Source organism: Garra rufa, chromosome 23 (assembly GCF_049309525.1).
Source record: "Garra rufa chromosome 23, GarRuf1.0, whole genome shotgun sequence".
NCBI lineage: Eukaryota > Metazoa > Chordata > Actinopteri > Cypriniformes > Cyprinidae > Garra > Garra rufa.
The window spans coordinates 30,334,463-30,359,309 of NC_133383.1; the positions used below are offsets into that span (position 1 = coordinate 30,334,463).

At 36.9% G+C, this 24,847-nt stretch overlaps 1 protein-coding gene across 3 annotated transcripts in view; it reads left to right on the top strand.

Moving 5' to 3' along the window:
* palm2akap2 (PALM2 and AKAP2 fusion) overlaps window positions 1-24,847 on the top strand; it is a 148,202-nt gene that overhangs the window by 19,959 nt on the left and 103,396 nt on the right. For all 3 annotated transcript variants that reach the window (XM_073830116.1, XM_073830118.1, XM_073830117.1), the window contains exons 3-4: window positions 15,263-15,343; window positions 19,520-19,650. In XM_073830116.1, coding sequence (XP_073686217.1) covers window positions 15,263-15,343; window positions 19,520-19,650 — 212 coding nt within the window. The remainder of the gene's footprint in view (window positions 1-15,262; window positions 15,344-19,519; window positions 19,651-24,847) is intronic.

Genomic DNA, 24,847 nt, shown 5'->3' on the forward strand with positions numbered 1-24,847 from the left:
ATTGTTTTGATTTGTTTTCCTTAATTTAAAAACAATTTAAATTATTTTATTTAAATGTATACTTTAATCAGCACCTAAACCCACCCCTACCCTAACCTACCCACTTCTGAACAATATAAAACGGGCAGATAAATGTACAGTCACGGGTATTTATTGCAAAAACTGACTATAAAAAAGCATTATAAAAATAAAAAAAGTCGTGTTGCATTCCTTACGATATTTTTTTTGCAAAGAAGACATTAATACATTATGTTTAATACATTAAAACATAATTTCTGAAGATGATCTTTGAAAAAGATACTCCCGTACTTTAGCATGATGCAATTGGTCACGAGACACACAAGAGCCAATGGCATTTCACAACCAGGGCTGACGTAACGCTTTTTTCGGCTGCAATTTTTGAATTTGTGCACAGACTCCACACAGGATGTGTGCTTTGCAGCGGATGGAGATGGTGATTACATCTATTCCTGTAACAAATCAATCATTTTGCCTTGGAAGACGTTTTACCTCGGAATAATATTTTTTTTTATAAAGTATGACTGTAGTTGTATCTGCCTTTTATATCCCGTGTTTTATTGACAAATGGTGGGTTTAGGGCAAGGGGTTGGGTTACATGCTCATTAATGTGTAAATAATGGAAATATTACTACCCAACATATATTTAATCATGACAAAAAAAATTCCCAATGCCTTTCACGTCGGCATATTGACACCAGAGGTTTCTAACTTAAAGGGGTCCTGTTATGCTTTTTTACAAAGTCTTTATTTTATTTTAGGGGTGCACTAAAACATGCTCTCATGCTTGGTTGTTCGAAAAACTCATAATTTTTCACATAATGTACATTATTACAATAGCTTTCTCCCCAGGCTGGCACAAATGGCTCGATTAGTTCCGGGTTCCACCTTTCCGAAAAACCAAATGTATTGTGATTGGTTAGCAGTCCCACTGCACTGACATAATAGTCACTATGTCACTGTTGTGACATAATAGCATCCGGAAAACAAACCTTGTAGTCCAAAGGAGCCGTTCGTTGTAGTTCTTGAAAAGGGATTTTTTAAAAACTAAATATCTCCCTTTGGAGTGGACTTTGAGATTCGTAACTTTGTAGATGTTTTTTATGCCCAAACATACACACCACACACTGGCTAAAGTTCAAAAAGTGAAAAAGCATAATAGGACCCCTTCAAAGCAATAAAGGACACTGCACGTCGAAAAATGACGCTAAAGGGGTTCCCTGTGCATCAAAAAGTGATGCCAAAGGGTTCTGACCAAGCATCAATATGTGACGAGTTGGAAGTGAGAATGTGTTGGCTAAAATGTGCGATCAATACGTAAAAGTAGATATGTTTTTATTACATTGGTACAGGCACGTATTGCTGCGTTTTAATTATGTTGCTTAAGGTACGTATTGTGGTGGTTCAGAATTCAAATGTCCGGGGAGTGTCGCTAAAAGGTTAATGCTCATCATGTTGGAAAATAACATACGCCCAACGCCAAACCCAATCCTAAACCTACCTGATAGTGTTATAGAATGCTAAAGTGATAGAAAAACATGCATCCACTGATGTAAGCATGCTATTTTGACTTCCTTCTATGCAGGTTTGAGACATTTTGTCAAAACAAAATGTTTGTTCTGCCATGAAACTCTGGATGGCGCAGTCCGATAGGTCTAACTCAATCTGACATTATGGAACCATTTTCACATGTATGCTATGGGGTTATTCATATATGTTATATGTTATACATGCTCACAGCACCATGTTGTGGATGTATTGGCAGTACCAAGTCTTGGTATTTGCCCTGCCACAGAAGCAGCAGCATAGCAGATCTATTCCACCAAGATCAAACACACTAACATTGTCATGTACATTACCATGCCAAACCCTTAGTGCGTTGTCATGACAGAACTGTTTCATGGGATTCACACCTGAGCGCTTCACCTGACAAGTGCAATGCCATATCACATGAGCTTCCTTCCATACTAAAGAGCATGCAAAAACAGTATGCCAAAAAAGTAGTATGTCTGAATACACAGTATTCAAAATGCAGGAAAAGTACCCCGTGGCCTATTACTTCTGCTGGGATTCTCAAGTGCACATCCTTTGGACTTAAAGGTCCCATATTGTACACATTTCTGGAGGTTTATTTTAGTTGTTGATGTCCTTAAGAATATATATTTGCGGTATAAGTGCCAAAATCCATCTCAATATATTTTTACAGCTCCTTTTTTAGGAGCTCTGTCAAAAACAGGTCGATTTTGGCCCATCTAATTAATATTCATGAGCCTCTCTTCTGATTGGCCTGTTGTTTTCTGAGTGACGCACAGCCAGGCCAACCACAGTTAACTACGGTCATGTACGCTTTAGCCGAGCCCAGAGCCATAGAGAGAGCCTAGCCTGCTGATACTCAACAGGATATTTCAGAATGATCATTAATGTTTTTTCTTTTTCAAACACCGAATGCAGTAAGCTACATAACTTTTGCTTTAGTAAAGCCCCTTTCACAATGCGCGCTGATTTCGGAAAATTACGGGATCGAGCGCTGTGTGAACAAAAGCCAGAACCATAAAGGCAGTGTTGTAGTGATGATGCACGTTATCATGCGACTCTTCACAACGAAAAAATACGTGCAAAGTGGAATGAAGCGGCGATCAGGCAGAGCCAGCTCCTCACTATCAGCGCTGAAGCACAGTTTGTTCAGTTTAGTTTCAGTTTCGTGAAACGTACGCGTCGCATTACATCTCACATCCAAGCGTCACATGTCTTTATGGGTTGTGTGTAAAGCACGCACAGATTCCGGAAAACAACTGTGAATGAACCAAATCAAACAACTCCGGAACAAATCATGGGACACATTATCCGTGTATTTACCGGAATCGCTGTGTGAAAGAGGCTGAAGTTGACGTGCCACTGGTCTCTTATATTCACGTTGTTCTGAAGCCTGTGCAATGATGTAGTTTCGACATCTATCAACTGAACAGGGTTTTCTAGATTAGTTTTCGTGTTGTTGTTGCTTAGCAATGTTATGGACACGATATTGTCTGGGTTTGACAAAAGGAGGGTGGGACGGTGGTTGGTGTTCGGGGTGGTGACTGAAGGCCGTGACTGAGTAGATCGGACGTCACATCGTTGCGGAAGTCACAGCGGCTCGTGAAAATGAACAGCTACTTTAAGCAGGCCGTGTGCAGTTTACTGTGGATTAACTGTTTTGAAACTCATAGTTACATAGCCCCTAGACCTCAGTTATCATGAAAAAGCCAGGAAATTTCGATTTTGACAATATGGGACCTTTAATATCCCATGAGGCCATGTGAGAGAAGTTATAAATGGCATAAAGGATGCAACTAATGCCGCAGGTCACATGTTGTACATCCAGATTACGTTCATATTACACACACATACTGTGTATAATGCGATTTTTTTTACAATTGCAAAGTTCATTATATGTAGTATCTACTTAGAGCATATGCAATTTTGGACAGTAGTGATCCTGAAAAGTTTGACTAGCTGATTCACAAGAGTTTCATTGGGGCTGCAGCTAACTATGTTGAAAGGATGAAGTTGTGCATTTCCATATGTCACCCAGCAAGATCCTACATTTTGTTATACTGCTGCAGTTTTATTCTCAAATGTACATGCAATTTTATTATCAAAACAGATGCCCATTGCGTAACTAAAACTTGTGGTAGTTTGCTGTTCAAAGATCTTATAATGGCCAGTACGTTATGTACGTTGCGCTTATTAGAAAGCTTTTAATTTGGACTTGCCCTCAAGTAGGAAAGTACCACAGGACTTTGCCTGTGGATTTCCAATTTAGGGTTTCTAGTTTCACTCAATATTCAGCCAACATCTGTCTTACCCCAACCACATGCTTTATCTGGGCTTCGCTTGGTTTCCCATGCTCTCCAGAAAAGCAAAGCCTGTGGGCTGCTTGATGTTGGCCAAGCAGTTGTGTTTTTGAAATGAGCTAAACTAGAAGCTATACCTTAAGAAGATTACTGAAAAGTAGTGGAGTTTAATGGTTGTTATATTTGAATCATATGCTGGCTTGTTGCACGTAACATTTATATCTTCAACACTATGTTCTATCATGCTGTTTTGTTGGGAGCGCATTATAAATATCGGTTTCTGCTAGTGGTGAATATAGACTCCCTTGCGTCAACAATGCAAACCACAAAATGACTGCCTGACTGACAAACAGTTTGAGTATCACTTTATTTGTTTTAATAAGCATACCATTAAGATATAGAAGAACTGATTCTTCATAGGTTTGCCAAACAATTCCCTATTCCCTACATTACAATAAGCAAACCACTCTGAAGCTTTGTTAGCTAGCTATGTTTTTGGTCCATTGCCTCAAACCACAGGCTGCTGCTGCCACTGCTGCCACTGCTGCTACTGCACAGGACAGTCGTTGGGTCCAAATCTGCGGCTTTTCTTCTCAGCCCATCAAGTGAGGGAATGTCGCTAGCTCAAATGAGAAACGGGTTAACGGGTTGCTAATTGTGGTACACTGGGTGGAGGTGATTGCACATGGGCGGACCTAACGCTTGTCTTAAATGCCCACCCTGAGCAGTTCTGACGTGTTTACATGGATTAATATAGTCAGGCTCAGGTCTAGCCTTTTACTAGAGGCCTCATTTACACTGTGCTCTTGCTAGTGTAGCACAGGCAGCCATTACTATCGAGTTAAATTTAGCAGCAGCTGTCTGTGATGATTTGGCTCAAGGTTCGCATATTTCACAGAGGTGGGGTGGCCCTCAGGTGGGTTTGGATTCCCAGAGCTCTCGGGTGTGGGGGCTCAGCTGCATTTCTGAAGCAAGTATCGGGAACTAACTGTGCTGTAACTAAAAGCCTTTCTGCTAACTAGCACAGCAGAGTCGGGTATTTCTGGATGTTTCATAATGGTATCAAATCAGCACTGATTTATGTGGTCAATTTGCAGGGTAAAAAAATTGACTTTCGTATTTTGGTTTGTATCTTGATTTTTAATTTCTGTTTAGTTTAAGTTTATTTAGCTTATCATTGGTCCACACCAAGGACTGACAATGCCGGGAGGCTTGAGTGCCGATGTCCTGCAGAATTTAGCTCCTGACATATGCAGTCTCCAATCATTTAGTCTGGACAAACCCCACCTCCACTTTTAGGAGCAACACCCATATCTCAAAATCCAATCAACAACTGATGCATACAATCAACTCTCCGCCCTACAGTTTTTAAAAGAATCTACTACATTTGGATGTATATCGCAATATGAAAAAAAAAGTTCTGTTGCTATTTTTGTTTCATTGCAACTTTGTAATGAAATCGTACCAGCTAACATTTATTGGTGATCAGATCGTTCTTTTTTTGTGACCCTCACAGATCAGTGCCTTTGGCAGCTGAAGGGTCAAACCTTGAAATGTACGTTATGCCAGTAACATTCAATCACAAATGTCAAACATTTTTTGCTTGACCGGAACACGAAAGTAATGTGACCGGTCAGCACCTGCTGCTGTCACATGATCCAATTAGCAATGTCTGAAGTGACCACCATTCAGTTTCCCACCACTGAGAACTCAGTCATGAAATATTACCATTCAAAGTCAAGATATGAAATGTAAAGCTGATGTTTTAGGTGATAGTTCTGCTGACATTGGAGAGAAGACATGAATCTAAAATAGCTCATGAGCACATGAGAACAGCTATGCACTCATACCAGTGTGTACCATATTTCTCTTCAAATATATTTGCAATGTGGACACTGTATTAGTAGTTTACCTTAGACACAGTTTGAAGTATGTTTGCATGAAAGACTGTCACCTGGTTTTATCTGGTTTATTGCCACCTAGATAGAGGCGTCAGACCCATCGTCAGCATATGGTCCTCACTGAGTTCTTGTAGCATGATGCACACCACAATGATGCAATGCGTTTAGCTTTCTGCACAGGATGCAATTATATTATGGTTTATATGTTTTGTTTTGTTTTGTTTTGTTTTGTTTTACTTTCACAGGATGTTATTAGGGGTGACCTTATTATGTAACAAAGATGGGAAGAAGTCATGTTGATATTTTCTGTAACTTATGCAGCTATGTTTACTGTTATATGTGACCTGTTGCAAGAGCAGAAATCTCTTCTGAACTTTAACTGTTCAGAATCTATTAAGTTCTGTTTATATTGCTGTCTTTAAGTTTAAATCTGGTGCTGAAATGTGTAAAATTTTAAATTACCTAAATATGATTGATAACAACATCATTCCCTTATGATGCTGCTTATATCCAGTTTAATCATCGAACAGAAGCTAGAGAAATGAAGAGAGGGTGGGAGAAGGCGAGAGAGAGGTGTGAAAGTTATGCCCCTGAAGCCACAAGCAAATCATCAGCAGCATGGGGGAGTGTGTGAGAAAGTCACACACTTGTGGACGTGCTCTATTCTTATGTAATTCACAACAAAATTTTGTTATTTTGTCGACAAGCTGGAAATACTTAGAAAATGACAGTTCCAAATTCGCCAGTGTCTGTCATGCTTGTAAACTCACTGACCTGAGCCAACCACAATGTCATATTTAAAAAAAAATCACAATATCACAAAAACAAAAGAATAGATTCTAATATGGTCAACTTTGATATGAAGACTAGTCAGAATTAAAGAACTACCCACCACTTCTGTAATTTTCATTATCCAGTATACTGTTGGTGATCAGTCATTTAAATAGAAATAGATGAGTTCACAATGGGTTGATCCATTGACACTCCCTCTGATAAGATCACATGCCCCAAATACCTTACCTCTTTCTGGGAGAAGAAACACTTCTCAAACCTTGCCTTCAACCCTTGTTGCTCCAATTATCTCAAGACAACCTTCAACCGCCTCAAATGCTGCACTACAGATGATGAAAACACCAGTTTCATTGAAGAATAACAGCAAAGATTGATACTGCTGATCACCAAACAAATGTTGAATCAACCGTTTGAATGTGTTAGGGGCATTGCAGAGCCCAAAGGGCATTTATACTTGAATAATCCAAGTGGTGTGCAAAAGGCAGTTTTAGGCCTGCACCCTTTGCCACAATGACCTGATTGGCTAAGTCCATTGGGGAATCACCAGGCTTCGGTCAATGTGTCCAGTGATTCCTCTATGTGTGTTAAAGGAAAACGCATCCTTCTGAGTCTTGGTATTTAATTGACGTAGTCAACTGATCACACTTTTAAACTTTATAATTAATGATATTGATAAAGGATGTTAATTTTTCATTTTAGTATTGGTTATACATTAATAATATAACTACTACTGAGCTTCAGTTTGTAATATTTTAGCTTCAGTATTTCAGTATTTTTTTATTATCAGTTAATGTCACAATCACAAATTTTATCCTTAATGTGTAAACTTCAGTGTTTATTGTAAGTTTTGTGCACGAGCTTTATTAAGCGCAGATATTTGTTGTTCTCATCCAGAAAAAAAACATTACTTTCCAATTTAAATAATAGACTGCAGACTTCACATTGATGTAAGGGGATTTTTTTGAAGAAATAACCACGGCCTTAAGCATCCAATAGATATGTTTGTCTGATAGTATTTATTTTTGGAGTACATGTTGATTAAATGCAGGGATTTGTGATTTATGTGGTTTAACTGACATGCAAGAGACGTTAATAAGGTCAGTTAAAGAATATTACTAGCAGATGAATGGCATATTTTACTTTTTAAGACTGCATGATCTACTCAATAATTCTCCTTCAGAGTTAATAACGAGGTTGAGTCACTGTTGAATCATAACTTTACTCTCAGAGGTGTAGTTTAAGATCATTCTGGTCATAATTTCATGATGTTTCATACACTATGGCATGCAGGTAATAAATGTTGTTTAGTTTAAAGATAAAGCAGCTTTCAACTGATTTGAATGTTTATAAAAAAAGTGCAAAAAAAATCTCCCGTTTTTTGAAAATGTTGCTTTAACAGATTTTCATCCAACAAGTCTACAGCAATATACTTGTCCAACCCGATCTCATGAGATAAATTTCATGAGGTGCTGATTTGTAAAGAAATACGAATACACCACCAATTCACCAAAACATAGAGAAGAGTTTTAAAAAAAAGTTAAGAAATTGCTTTGGTAGCGTGTTGAAGTTGTCTCTTTTTGTACATATGAAATCACATAAGCAGTTCGAAAGCATTAAAATATCTCGACAAATTTAATAATCTTATTATTAATGAAAAACTGTAATGTTATTGTATAATTATAACAATATATCAGTATATCAATATATCATTCTTTATGGAATGCCATCACTTTACCCCTTTAAATGAGTTTCCAGTAGCACAAGAACTTCTTGAAGACTTCCTTTCTCAAAGTGCTTTCTGGGAAAACTATGTCCAGTCTATTTTTGTCTGTCCTCTGGGACAAGAGCTTAACTCTTGATAAAGAGCCATCATCAGAAAAGACTTTAAGACATCTTTTAGCAAATCAGAGACACAATGAAAACAAAAGCTTGCACAACGCTGCCTGCATTTGCAAGAAAAATTAATGCTCAGATTTTGTTCTTTCATAGCTTAGCAGTTTTAAAATGTGCTTTTGGTTTGTTATTAGCTGTCTCAGATGTTTCTCGTAAAATTTCTTGGGAAAAAGAAATGTCTGCAGTAAGAGTATAGAGTTGTAATATGAATGTGGATTACATACTGAAGGTCAGAACATTTTCTCTTAGAAGAATTTGGTAAAGAATTTGATTTTATTTCATACTGAGATCTCTGATAGACTTTGAGATCCATGAGGCACCTAAGTCTTTGGAGTCTATGAGCCAATTTGCTCTCTGTTTAATACCAATACTGTTCTGAAAAAATACAAAAAAAACAATCCATGTATTAGTTTGTCTTTGTTAAAGAGCATTTCGATCAGAAATGTCAGCATTGCTTGCATTGGAGGCGTCAGTTGTAGGAGTCAACAGTGACACATGCTGTTACAGCTCGGGTCATTGGTCACATACAACAGAGGAAATGGACTGTTTCTTGATCTCAATGAAAGTTTTGTCAACTCTATCTGCTGTGACTCATTGGCTCCTAGTTCATGGCTTCATCCCAGTTGGCATACTTGTGTACTTCACTGGAAATGACCAAGTATGACAGTATGTCTTTAACACAGACCACCATGAAGCTTACTGCTTGCATCTTCATCTCAAGTGGTAGTATCTAGCTGAAGCCATTGTCTTAAATGTCATTATCCTTAAAATCCATTATCATTACCCCATCTTAAGATGCAGAAACAACTATAAGTAAACCATTAAATGTTTAGGGCAGTACTATGTGTTTGCCCAACCAAAAGCAAAGTGTTCCCGTTTTGAAAACGGTTACCATTTTTGGATTTCTGGTTGGTGAAGTTAGTTGCACATAATTTAAAATGATAGTGTTTATTTTGTCAGCTATTTTTATTTTTAGTTCTGTGTCAAATGTCCTGTTTAGTTTTTATCATGTTTGGGAATGTAACCAGTGAAATTGCAAATACTGACTGCAGTAATTCCAAATTAACAATTTTCTATTAAAACAACATAAAAAAATTACATTTTATTAAGGCACAGGGGTCAATATTTTAAATAATATAATAGCATACCAATTTTAAAATAAGAGTCCCTGTGTATTTCTGGCTGATTTATAATTAATAGTCCTGCATTATGCCTTTTTCCCTGGTTGCTATTGGTATTTTGCAATAATCTTGCATGTAATTGTAATTGTGTATATCCTTTTATTAAGGAAAAACACATTATTGGACCAATTCTCATTGTGCCCCTAAAGACTTTTATGTACTCAATGGGAAAAAATTAACATCAAGCCCAGTTATACACAACATGGGAAGCTGTATTTGTCAGAGGGGAATGTGGCCTGTGTAGGAGTACATGGCCAAGATTTTTACCCTCTGAACTTAGACTTGGCAAGTTATTTCCAATTGTTTCTGTTAAACTTTAGATCTCAGGAAGTCTCTTATATGTTGTCTCTCACAAAAGAATAATCAAATGAACTCAAAAAGAGGCCTTTGGGTATTTGATGGCATCAGTAGAGTTGGAGGGGGAGGCTTTAGTACCGCCATGCAGATGTTTTCCATTTGAGCTGGGAAACAAATCCTCATTGTTTGGGTCTCACCAGCCCAACAGGCTCAGCGTCACAACTAGGAATTTTATTACCTGTTTTCATGCTCAACTCATATCCCCAATTCTTTACAGATGCTACGGTCTGTCTGGAAATTAGCCTCCGCGTGAGTGATATTTCAAGAGGTTTGGGCCACGGCTTACGTGTCTCTTGCTGCTGGCCTATTCCTGTATGTTACTCTGAGCTCTGGTATGTGTCGCATACTTGGTGTGAAATGGATCTGGGTTTAGTTTTCTTTCCAGATGAGAGGGGCGTGAAGTGTCCTGCCAGTCCGTAGGCCACGCAACCAGTGATGAACGCTCTGCCGGTGTAATTACAACCCTGCCATCACATGAGAAATTGCTTGCATAGATTCAGAGTTGACGTTGTTATGATGCACATTACAGAAACATCTGCGTTTATAAAGAACAGAACCGTGATGTTCAAAATGCATACAACATATAAATAAATTTCAATATGCATTGTGATACATTTTAAAATACCAAAAGGCCCAAAAAATTAGGAAAACCTTAAGGTTGCTAAAGCCGCACTCTGCACAAAACATATATGCTTATACATGCACATTATTCTTAATTATAGGGCAAGGCAACAATTGTGATCAGTTTTAACATTAGATATCATTTTGTAAAAAAAAAAAAAAAAAAAAAAAAAAAAAAAACAGATGTCTCCTTATAAGATTTGACATTTATGGCATGTTCACATCATAAAAGCACAAATGTGACCCTGGACCAAAAAACCTTAAGTACGTTAAAACCATCTTAAGTAGCACTGGTATATTTGTAGCAATAGCCAAAAAAAAATGTTTTATGGCAAAAATCATTAGGATATTAAGTAAAGATCATGTTCCATTAAAATATTTTGTAAATTTTCTACTGTAAATATATCAAAAGTTTTTGATATTTTTTTATTAGTAATATGCATACCTTAGAACTTAATTTGCATAACCTTAAAGGCAATTTCAATATTTTGATTTTTTTTTTTTGCACATTCAGATTCCAGATTTTCAAATGTGTTAATTTAACACTCTGAGTGTGGACACATGTAGACACTGAAGCAGTGTTGAAGTTAACGAGATAATTAGGTGATTAACAAAGTGATGATTGATCATTATTGAAGACACCTGATGTTAATAAGCAGAATCACCAAAGGAGAAAACCAATATTTTTAAATAACCATTATAGTGGTCAGTGTTTGCATTAGTTAGGCTCTTGACCCTTAAATCTTCAACATTAGGTCTTGTTTGGCTGCAATTATTGAGTTGCAACAACCATACATGGCAAAAACAAAAGTCATCAGGTGGCATTGACTGTGCTTGGCATAATGATTATATAGTGACTTCAGTATTTGACATAGGATTTCCTTACAGACTACAATAAACTGTGAACAAAAGAGCAATCAGTTTTGGCATAATCTTGGAGATCCGTTCCGTTCAAAGGGACGGCTCTTTTGGCTCTTTTCAAATATTTAGTCAGTTTTAAGAAGCCATCTTGGGGGCATCTCAGTTTATCCTGGAAATAATCACTGGGAGGAATGATGAGGTGAGATTTGTAGTCAAATAATTAAAACTCAGATATCACACACCAATATCTGAGTTTGAATTATTCAGAAATATTGATTATTACCTCATTTGTCATGTGTGGACTATATTCCATAGGGTTGCACAACAGCCCTCTGCTTAGACAGTGACATCAATATTTTGGATTTACCTTTAGTACAAAGTGTATGTGTAAAGCTACGTTGACTTATGTTATTCATACAATACCTACTCACAAATAAACATCAAAAACAAAGCCGTCTGCAATGAATTTCTGTGCAAAACAGCTTTTACTACAAACACTTCCACAAAAGATCATTTTGATAGAAAAAAAAAATATTTAAAGTTTTAAATATATACTGTAGATGAAATTAGAATAAATAGAGTCCACTATTAATACTATTACTACTGTAAACTTTGCAAATAGGACATCAGCCCCTTCAAGTCTTAAATGAACAATAACAAAGTGGGCTGCAATGAATGTCTGTGCAAAACAGCTTTTAGTGAAAGGGCAGTAGTTAGTAGTTTTAGTTAGGCAGTAGCACCCCTGCGCTGGGTGCGCCCCTCCCCCTATAACTGTTCTGTCTCGCGGAGGAGCTACAGTAATTTGTGTGCATCTGTGTGAAACGTGCATTGGACAAAAAGAATGACAGAAAAAACGGCTCCCCCACAGCCGCGACTTGACTCCCATCGTTCATGTTTGCGAGCTGTTCAAAAGAATCGGTTCGTTCGTGAGCGTAACAGCTCTAGTGGATTGTCAAGGCTGTTACAATAAGCAAAAAAAAAAATTAAAAAAAAATTAACTTAGAGATTAGACACTAGACACTAGTGATTCACGCCAAACAATGAATATGTTAAAACATAATCATCACCTGATGACATGAGCTTATGTCTGGCTGTTTTAACTCAAACACAGCAACCAAACAACATATAGTATTAAAGATTTAAGGGTCAAGAGCCCAACTAATGCAAACTGACCACTATAATGGTTGCTTAAAAAGTTTGGTTTTCTCCTTTGGTGATTCTGCTTATGAACATCAGGTGTTTCAATAATGATCAATCATCACTTTGTTAATCACCTAATTATCTCGTTAACTTCAACACTGCTTCAGTGTCTATATGTGTCCACACCATAGACTGTAAAAAAAGATGGACGACTCATCTCCGCTTCATTCCATATAGGAAAGTGAAGCCAAAATGTCTTAATATGGCCGCTGCCATCTTGGGGGAAATTACGTCATTTGGAGCCAGATTCTGCGCAGTAGAGATTCGTTTGGAGCCAGAGTCTGCGCAGTAGTGTCGCGAGGCGGAGCCGCGGTATCAAAGTCCCGCCCAAACTCCCGCAGACCCAATCGCAAGATCACAATCATGACACCACACCCCGTTTTTATAGCATAAAATAACTACCTAAAAGCGAACTTTTTTGAAAAATGAACACTTGAACATGAATCAGCATTATAAGAACTACCTCACACGATGGAAACCATCTTTGGAAAAAAATTATTTCAAGTGTAATTCGATTATTTAGTTTGGCTCAAATCCCATTAGATTACATGGAGAGGGCGGGGTTTATGACCTATACTGCAGCCAGCCACTGGGGGGCGATCGAAAACTTTTGGCTTCACTTTTCGAGACTCGTGCGGCACACTTGGTCCACACTCAGAGTGTTAAATTAACACTGGGGATTTGGCTGTGTACCCTTATGACTGGTTTTACTGTATGGTACAGGGTCATACATGTAATATTTTTACATTCAAATTGTCCGAGCTGAAAAGACAAAAAATATCACATTCAGAAAAAGTGGTTGTGTATAATCTGGTTTAGCAAGAAGGAAGTGTGTTTGTTTTACAGTTAAGTCCTATATTTATAGTCTTAGCTGATATAATTTCATTTGGAATTAAAAAATGATTATTCCAACATACTAGAGTTTATATTCCAGGTACCAGAATGATAATCATTCTTCAAAGTGTATAGTTTGCAGTTTATTGTGGTGACTTTCTTGGCCCGGATGAATGAAGTTAGACACATCGTGAGCACTTCCAGTTGGGGCATGAGATCTGATGCCAAAACAATCCCTCTGTTTCTGCATTGTTTTTTTTTTTCTGTGTTCTTCTGCGTGCTGTTCATGTGTTATTTCAACAGGATGTCATTAGTATTCATCAACTACTTAGTCAAACCACAATTATACATAAATACAAAGTAATCATTAAATGAGAGGCACATTAATGTTACACCATCACTTACAGTATACATGATTTAATACAAAGCTTTTAAGATAATTACATTTCCCCATACACAAATTACTTAAAAATACTTTTACTATCCCTTTTGAATTCCTTTATTGATGAATTTGTTATTAAAAGAGCTATTATCAGACAAAGTTTTTCCATCATGCATTTATAAATGACGGATCTCTTGCTGGAAGTATCAGGTCTGACTATTCATCAGAGGATTTGTAAAGATTTATGTTTTTTAAATGAAAAACTTAATCAGTTTCTCTAGAATACAAGGTAATCAGGTCTTTTACTCTTTCTCATCCTGTCAAAATGAGGGATTATGTTTCAGTTTCAGTACTCAGCTTTTAAGACAGAAAAACCATTATCAGTTAGCTTTCATGTGAAATCCAGTGGCATCACTCACTGACGGATATGTAAGGGTCCATTTTTAGAGGCACATTTGTTCACATCTGGATAACATATCAGCTTTCCCTTCAGCGAGGCTCACAGGAGAGCACATACTGACTGCAGCAGCGCTCGGCGCTGGAATGTGCTCGTGAAACTGTGTCAGAGCCAGCCAAGATATTTGAACACACTCTCAAGAACCTCAGTAACCTACATATATGGCTCAGTTTCCCTCTATGGGCTTCTCTGGCCATGAAATTCTTCAAGTGAATAAGAATTAGATCAGGCTGTCAAAAACTTGCGTGTTTAAGGTTATGATGTGATATGTTTTTATTATATCCAGTGTTGCTAAGTTGTAGAAAAGCATTTCTAATTGTGTTGTTCCAGTGGGTCATATTTTTAATCGTATTTTCTGAAGAAAATGTCCATATTAACCCAAACAACTATTTCTGCCCAGCTCGCTATTGAAAATGGATGACTTCCTGTTTTTAGTCAGTTGTTGTTAGAATTGTGAAACAGCTGCTTAAGTATTTAGCTATTCACTGCATGCACTACTAAGATTGGCTGACCATACATCCTCTTTTTCCCAGACATGTCCTGTCCGGTATTTCTAAAGTGCCTTAAAAAAGTTTGAGTTTTGACTTTGTTTTCCTATTGTTTTGATATTTTCTGAAGGTAATGACTGAAAGGTTTAACTAATAACATGCAGCCATTGTGCATAATTGACCAATAGTGACGTGCGAGAAGGTGGGATCTACAGAGATTGATCAAAACAATGCAAATATGTATACAAATAGTGTATAAGGACAGAAGAGAGCGTGTCTTTAAGTTTAGGCAATTTAAAAGTCCTGGCCAGGACAAATGTTTACCTGAACTAAGCTGAACTTATCTGGTCTTATTCTCACACAAAATTATTTATTTATCATTAAAAATCTTTTAAATGTTACTCTCAGTGGTTTAACTAAAACAAATTCTATTATATATTTCAGGAAAAACGCAAAAGACAAGCCGAGATAGAGGACAAAAGAAGACAACTCGATGAACTTGTTCTACAACTTCAACATTTCAAGGTAAAAAACTCTTTAAATCATCTCTGATTGAATTTTTACTTTGCACCAGTACATTTCATTGATCAGTAAATGTTAGCTTTAAGTATGTTTTCCTCCATGTTAACTTATCAATCCACTGTGTTCTCCAAAGTGATTTCATGGCGTAATTCCACACAAGAGTTTTGGTGTGAACCATCAGTCAATTTGGAGTCAAGATTTTGGTTCTGAGCTTCAGTTGATGCCATAGGCTTTGTATCTTTGTATTCCACTGGGTAGTGTAACACATATCTCAAAACTCTTTGACTCAGAATTAGTTACCTTTGGTGAGCACCTCAAATTCATTGCATCATTGCAGCAGACAACTGCAAATTTCAATCAGTGTCTGTTTTGGTGGTACAGTAGAGAATCCCTGTCTTAGTAGATGTTGTTGCTTAATATTACTTAGTACTTAAAGGTATAATAATAACAACACTGTAACAAGGACAATAACGAAAAAGAGAGAGAATATTCACTCCTGAATCCCTGTCTAGATAACAGCTAACATTACTACTGTATCTGCATGGGTGATGCACGCATACTAGTTGGACCTAAACAACACAATAGGGTAGAGTAGTGCTATCAAGTTTGTTTATTTTCTTATAAAGGGATTAAATACCATATACAATTCTAAACACAAAGTCAAAAAAAGTATGCAGTACAGATAATAAACAAAATACAAATATTTACCATTTTTAAATAGAGCACAGCATTTGGGTTCCAGCAGTAAAAATCTCATTCACTAACACTTTATTTTAGGGTTTCCTTGTTACACGTTACATGTCCTATATAATATAGTATTATAGCAACAATAAATTATGCATAATTACATGCATACTACTAACCCTAAACCAATTCTCATCCTAACCCAAACCATACAGTAAGTAGATGGTCTTGCTTAATATTACTCGGTACTTAAATGTATAATTACACTGTAACAGGGACATTAACAAAAAGAGAGAATCTTCTCTGTCTAGAGAACAGCTACTTTGCTATGTGCATGGATAATGCACATATACTAGCTGGACCTAAACAATACAGGGTAGGACAGTGGAATCACATTTGGGTTTGTAAATTACTAGAGAAGTAATCTTAGATTTTTTGTCCTGATGATAATCTTTCTCTCTCTCTGCGAGTCTGCATCAGGGGAACATGTCTGAATCAGCTCTAGCAACACAAGAGTGTGTTATCAGATAGCCAGGGGTTTGCCTCATTTACACAGAATTACTTTGTGGTGTTATCACCCAAATTTTATGGCAGTGAGTTTATACAAAAAAAACAGCCTTTGGTTTAAAGTCACTCATGACTTTTTTGAGATTTTGTCTAGGCCTCTGGAGAGAAGGACTTTAGGGAAAAGAAACACTTATTCTCAATGACTGCAAAAGATTTGATAACGCTGTAGTACCGTGAGACTTTTGTAAAGACCGCCGACAGACTGAAAAATAACAAAGATCGCTTATGCTTCATGAAGACATGCACACAACAGCTAACAACAGCTCTGACATTAGCTAGCTAGTCAAATGCGCAAATTCTTAGTGGGAATGTGTATCATAATGAAAAGGAAGTGAATGTTTTCGAAGGACTGAATTCAAAGTGAGGATTTGACTGAAAAAGAGCAGCATATCCAGGAAAAGAGATGTTTGTTTAGTTGTGGGTGTAATCGGCTTCTGAAGCAAGTTCTCATTGGAAAGTACAGCTGCAATGCCTGTGATGTATGCCTAGATTTTGTGAGGGCCAACAGAAAGATTTGAATCTCAGTTTATTTTCTCATAAAGAATGAAATATGATGTGAAATTCTAAACATAAAGTTAAAAAAAAACTGTACAGATGGTAAACAAAATACAAATATTTGCTCATTTTTAAATAGAACACAAGAGTCGGGTTCCAAAAGTAAAAAACTCATTCGTCAACTATTTTAAGGTGTCCTTGTTTGTCTTTACTCTAATTCAACTCATACAGTCAAACCAAAAATTCTTCAGACACCAGATACAATTTTTATATTTTTTTAATAGTGGGTGCAGGACATTATATTTCATTTACGTAAGTGAGGATCACCAAATAAAGGAAACTGTGGCATATAATACCCAAAAATTCATACAGTGGACTACCAGTAAAACTGATAATAATTTAGGACCAAAAATTATTCAGACACTTTGACCTGACCATGTTTTGCTTAAGTGTTTTTCAAAATTAAGCATTGCTTAGTAATTGGTCAAATATTGGAGGTGTCTGAATAAATTTCGGTTTGACTGTAGCTGATTGGTGATTCTTTTTTTTTTTTTATCCTGATAGTAGCTATTATGTAATTGCATAATATACAAGCAACTAACCATTACTGCAAAATAATCCCACAGGGTGCTCAAAATAAGGCTTTGTGTCTCCCAGAAGAGGTGTATTTTACTGTAATGACCAGCTGACCATACATGATCAAATGCAATGAAATGAAACTAACAGAGCTATATATGGAGCTGGTGCCTTAGGCAATATTATTCTGTTTAGCAGTCATTATATATTTAACGTCAGAATGCCACAATTGGCCACTTACAATCAAGTATCCCAGACAGCCATGCAATAAAACATGAAACAGCTTTTTATAAGGAAACTTCAAAGAATATAATGCGATTGTCAAGTTCTGAAAATCTGAAATCTAAGAATGGGTCCTTAAAGCACTGCCTTGAGTCTTTTGAAGCCAAACATGTGGGTAGTCTTGAAATCTAAGACCACATACCTTCAGCAGCTTGCGAAACAGTCCTGAGTTCCTGTGGTTGACCTTCATTGAGGTGACTAGGCGTAAGGGGTCTTGAGAGACCTCATAGCTCACATAGCTCACACAGAGTCAGTTCGACCACAGCTGGTGACTTCCTGAACAGCTGCTCATGTTGGACAGGTTATAAATGTATTCAAGTTTACATGAGAATGTGGCAACACGTGGCATTTATATCCTGAACTCAAATGTTAAACAATGCACATATAAAGGTTTTTTCTGTGGTATGCCACAATCCACACAGTAATGAGCTGACTAAAGTATAAACTAAATCCAGTTTTAGATTCAGCTGGTACACTTAGGCTACATTCACCGAGCAGCAGAGAATTTGAGCGCTAAATATAGTTTACAGACGCATTCTGTAACTGAATTGGCCTTAAATTTGTGCGTGTTGTGTTTTTTTCATGTGAGGTTTTGCAAACTCACAGAAAATGGAGACAGTTGAGGTTTTAGATTTAGATCCACACAGTTTCTGCCACCAGTTTTGCTGTCTAAATGTTGCAGTTTACTAAAAAGGCTTAAACCACAGATGGTTTGCTGGTCTTAGGTGATTCACTTTGGTTTAGCAGCTTATCCCAGCATCATAAGCCATACAAACCCCTTTAAACTACCTAAGCTCATTGGAAACACATGCAAAACTCAAAAAACATACCTATACATATGAATTGCTGCAGTTTCCGGTTGAAAAAAACACGTTTCGATTTTCGAGTTTCGATTAGACAAGAATATTTTTTGCGCGTTATTATTTTAAGACCTCAAAACAATTTTAAGATACTGCAGGATTTGAAAACATACTTTTTTAACATTAGCATCACATATTTAGCTTCATATCTATGTGAGCTGAAGTGCTCCAGTGCAAATCCTGTGAAACTGCGGTTCGACAAAACAGCTTAAACCCACCTATAGGGAAGTTAAAATAGTACGACATTTTAGTGCAAATAGTTTTGAATGCCACTTGTTAGTAACTGCCTTTTCCAAAACAACTAAAAGCTTTAAAAATACTGATGTGGGCCTATTTTGTCACAGAATAAAATGTCAAAATATTTTGAGCTTGTGTTCGCCACAAACCTTATTCCAGGCATTCAACCAAAAATCCATTGACTTTGGAATAATTGAACAGCAAGTGCTAAAATACTAACTCATTTCCAGGTTTTAGGACTCATTTCTGCAGCACTTTATTGTTACTATGGTTACATGCATTATTCAGAGCTGTCATGAGAACAGAAAAACAGATTGTCTCTTGCAACTATATTATGCACATGATTACTCAAGAGTCACACCTGTTGGAGTACTAATACTTTTGTCAATCCCAAACACCTGTGTGAATAAATAAAAAAAAGACAGCTGATGTAGACCGTATCAATGAACTGACCATAGAAAATGATTCTGTCTTACAGTCTAAAGCCATGAGGGAGAGATGGCTTCTGCAGGGGACACCAGCAGTGCCACAAGAGGAAGAGGAAGGTCGGAGGAAACAAGTTGAGCAAGATGAACTTCACGTCAAGACACTAGAAGATGCCATTCACAGGTACAGCATTGTTTTTCTGATGAAAAATAACCCAGTGTTTACTGAACACTTTCCACTGAGCTCATCTAAGAAAATAAGGGGTGTTTTTTAGGGTTATATGTTTATTTCCTGCAGCAGCATCCATTAAGCAACCACTGTCCCAAACACTGGAGTCATTTCCTCCAGACTTCAGTGGGATCTGTATTTCTGCTCAGCTTTGCTTTTAATTATGAGAACTTCAAAGCTGCTTCCTTCAAGCTCATCTGGTAGACGTATTTGAACCTCTGCAGATGCCATTTTAAGGTTCCTCATATGGGATGCATTGCCAAACCAATGTGTGTTTCAGTTGATTGCTCTGCAGCAGGATATTTTGACAATCACACAGCACTCTCGCTTCGAAAACAAGGTGTTGTGACTAGAAATCCACTGAAATCGTGTGAGGAGCATTACACTTTAACCATGGCAGTAGTCTAGGTTAATCAGCTGGTATGTTTGAGTTGGAAAATAAGTTGACACCCATTGGGAATTTGGTCATAATCTAATAGAAAGATATGCATAAACAAAAATTTGTTACTAATGTATGACAAAACATTGATATTGGCATCGCTGTTGAAAAAAACAGCATATGCTGGTTAGGTAGGTTTTGATGCTGGGATGCTGGGTTACACTGGTTTAAGCTGGTCCTAAACTAGTCATGAGCAGGAGGGACCAGCTTAGGACCAGCACATGACCATCTTAAAACAGCTAAGGACTGGCATAAACCAGCTAGGCACCAGCTAAGGACCAACATAAACCAGCTAAGGACCAGCTTAAACCAGCTAAGGACCAGCTAAAGACCAGCATAAACCAGCTTAAACCAGCTAAGGACCAGCATAAAACAGCTAAGGACCATCTTAAACCAGCTAAAGACCAGCATAAACCAGCTAAAGACCAGCTTAAACCAGCTAAAGACCAGCATAAACCAGCTAAAGACCAGCATAAACCAGCTAAGGACCAGCATAAACCAGCTAGAGACCAGTGTAAACCAAATAAACTGGTGGAAAAAAAACAGCAAAAACCATGCTAGGCTGGTTGGCTGGTTTTTGTTGGTCAACCAGCCTGGTTTTAGCTGGTCAGAAGGCTGGTTTTAGAGGGGTTTTAGCCACTTTCCCAGCCTGGCCAGACTGGGAGACCAGCTAAAACCAGCTACATCCAGCCTAAACCAGCTAAGACCAGTTTAAACCAGTTAAAACCAGCATCCCAGCATCAAAACCAACATATGCTGTTTTTTGTTTTTTTTACCGAGATGAGAAAGCTTGTCCAGAAAGTTTGAAATATATTTAATATCTTGAAATGTTAAGGGCTATTAAGACATTTCACCATGGTTAAACTATGGTTAGTGTAGCAAAACCATGGTTAAGTTGTGGTTACCATAGTTTAACTATAGTAACCATGTTTTTTTTTTTGGGGGGGGGGGGGTTATTTGTAGTAAAACCATGGTTAATTTTCGTAAGGGTAGAAGTTTGCTAGTATATTCTGTTGATGTCATTAAGCATATTTCTAGAAACTAATTCATGTTTTAGCAAATTGTTAACATGTCTTAGCAAGTTAATGGGCATGATTTGAAAGTTTAAAAAAAAATTGCCTGTGTTTTAACATGTTGCCAAATATTTCTATATTGTTTTAGTTAGCTACCATAGCACATTGCTAACATGTTTAGCATGTTTTAGCACAGAAAACCACCCAAAACGTCCAAGTAGTGCTATACGTGATCCTAACCATGGCTGCGGTGTTGATTGCTAGCTAGTTGTTAGAAGTTATTAACATTCAAACATGTTGGCATGTTCAGTATGATTCTAGAAGTTGTTGGTATGTTCAGTCATTAAAAGTAACTAGTATGATTTGCTAATATTTTAATATTTTCTTGCAACTTGTGTGTTTTAGCATGTTGCCAGATGTTTCTATGTTGTTTAAAAGTTTGCTACCATGGTTTAACACAGTGCTAACATGTTTTAGCTCATTTCTACTATTGTTTATCACATTGCAAAAGACCACCTATCTGCAAAGAGGTGATACTAACTGTGGCTGCAGCATATTTTAATCAACTGAATCTAATCACAAACAAAACTGGAAAGCAATGGGAGTTTAATTTACAATATAATATAAAGCAGGTTATGCATAAAAAAGAAACAGATGCACGTAAGCATATACTAATAAAACAGCTTTCCATGACTGTTCATTAAATGCACATTCTTTTCCATTAATTTGGTGTAGAAGTTCCCATGGCTAAGACTCAGATCACTACTGGAACAGTCAATATTCCAACAATAAGTGTCGGAACATTGGAATATTCCAATATAACTCTTGTTAAAATTGGCGTTCTTGGAAACTACATTGGCTTAATTGAGGTTTAGTGAATTAGTATGTGTTTTCAGTTATGTTTTTTAAGTAGAGAAGGCCTGTAGAGTCTTTTGATTTCTGTTAAAAGGCTGACGTTGAATGTCTCAAGGCTTCTGAATGTTAGATAAATCCAAGAGGAGCAAGTCTTACTCAAAGACACTGGTTATCTCAAGAGTTTCAAACACTGTTTGGAGGGCTAACTGTTTTTTTGGTTTTGAAGCATTCAATTGTTATTCGGTTGATTCAAGTGAGCTGCGTGGGAGTGTTTGCAAGATGTTTGGATTTTGAAAACTCACATTACATAAGTTATGTGCTACCTTTTGGTCCTCAGAAGTGATTATGTAATCAGTTTTTGATTGAAGTGGATGATGCTCTTACACTCTGTTTGACAGTAATAAGTGGATGCTCTGAAATACATCACTGAGTTGATTGTTGACTTGCTCTTCCATTATGTCATCTATGGAACGTCCAATTCATTGTTTAGATTTTATTAAGTCTCAAGGGTGGATTTCCTCTCTGTACAGGATGTCGTCCTAGAATGTCTGTTTGGGATGTAAAATTTTTCCCAGGGTACACAAAGTGGTCTGATATTTACTATTATTTACATCCAGTGTTGCGTAGTAACTGATTATATGTAGTCAGGATTATGTAATCAGATTCCAAAAAAGGAAGTACTTCAGTGAGTGTTTGAGCCTTCTGTAATAGTTGCATATGAGTCCCTCAGTTGTCCTCAGTGTGAAAAGATGGATCTCAAAATCATACAGTCATTGTTGGAAAGGGTTCAAATACACAAAAATGCTGAAAAACGAACAAATTTGTGAAACCTGAAGGACTTTTCTGCAGAACCGCAGGCAGTTTAACTGAAGTTAACAGTTTAACACAGCTGATCATTCAGGTAACAACGCAGTATTAAGAATCAAGTGTATGTAAACTTTTGAACAGGGTCATTTTAATAAATTCAGCTATTATTTTCTCTTGTGGACTATATGTAAACATCATTTTTGTGAAATATCTTATTCAGATCAGTACTAAAAAAATAACATGCATTTTGTATGATCCCTCTGATTTTGATAAAATAATTATAATTTTGCAGATTCTGCAAGGTGTATGTAAACTTTTGACTTTAACTGTATATTTAAATATTAGATGGGAAAACTAAATTAAAACTAGAAATGCTGTTAACTGCTTTTAAGTAAGTTCGAGTTGAAGTACTAAAATTTGAAAGAAAAAAAAGCTTACTAAATTACTAAAAATTAAAGAAAAGCTAATGAAAACAAATAAAAATGAAAACTGAGAATATAAAAATAGCAGCTAGTTCAAAATATTGATAAATACTACAGTAATGCTAGCTTTACTAATAGTAATAAATACCATAGTAATGCTACTTCTAATATATTAAATAATCTCTAAATCTGTGAAATCAGCAGTCAACACTTGGTCAGCACTTTTTAGTTACACTCTTAAAAATAAAGGTGCTTTTTTGTCTAAATGGTTCCATAAAGAACCAGTAACATCTGAAGAACTTTTCTGTTTCATGAAAGGTTCCTTGTGGCGAAAGAGGTTCTTCAGATTAGAAAAAAGTAAGAACGAGATGGTTCTTTAAACAACTTTTGACTGAATGGTTCTTTGTAGAACCAAAAAATGGTTCTTTTATGGCATCGCTGTGAAGAACCTTTTAAAGCACCTTTATTTTTAAGAATGGATATGACAGTGTGTTTTTTCCACACTAGTCTATTATGGCATCGACTATGTCAGATAAACCTGCATCTAAACCAACTGTGCTTGGTCATTTTAAATGTCAATTAGAAATTCTCTTCCTGTCTAAGTGGGTGGTTCTTGCCCAAAATCAGAAGTTATTTGGACTTAATTCAAATCGTTGCAAAGCAGCTGTACAGAACATTTAGGTTACTACAGTATATTTAGTAGCATGCTAGTGGTGACTACTGTATGTCAAGTTGATGTACATATGGTATAGATGTATGTTAAAATCAGTAATGGTGTAATCAAACAGACGATGAACACTATTAATAGTGATGATTATGTGTTGCAATCAACCTTGTAGCAACATTTTGTAGTGCTGTATATTGTTTTAGGGCTGGCATCATCTGAGGTCCTCTGAGGGGTTGGCATTATCTCTTCTCAGGTATTCTGAATCCAGACTAAATCTTGTGTTATTCCTAGTTACCTCGGGATGTTAATCCCGTGGCAGAAACAGAGAAACAAATAGGGAAATAATTACCGTAGCTGCTGTTCCAACCAAGCAAAAATGATGTGTTTAGCCCAAGCTGAAGAATGTTGATGTGCATTTGATCAGATGTAACTGAACTGTAACTGTAACTGTAGCGTCTTCACACACAGATGAAACTTACTAGAGAAGTGTGACATAAGTGCATCTGTAAATAAATGCATTTTAAATGTACATCTCGCACGCTTTAATGACCTTCAAATGGAACACATACGCTCGCTTCGAACTAATGAATAATGGCAGAATATCCTGTGATGTCCACTTCGAAGGGCAGTAACGTTGGTATAGAACAAACGTCGGAAGCGATGCGTGAAACACAAAATGTGCAGAGCGGTGGGGCGCGAGGACTGGAATTGGGAACCGCTGCTTTAGTGGACTTTGCTATCCTAGGTACTACCAAAAGTCCAGAGTTTTGCGACCTTAGGGAGCGTGAGGGATTGTAGCGTGGTAGACTAGTTAGGTAGGAGCTAAACCATTAAGGGCCTTATAGGTCAGAAGTAATATTTTGTAAGTGATACGGAACCTAATAGGTAGCCAGTGCAGAGACTGTAAAATTGGGGTAATATGATCATATTTTCTTGATCTGGTAAGGAC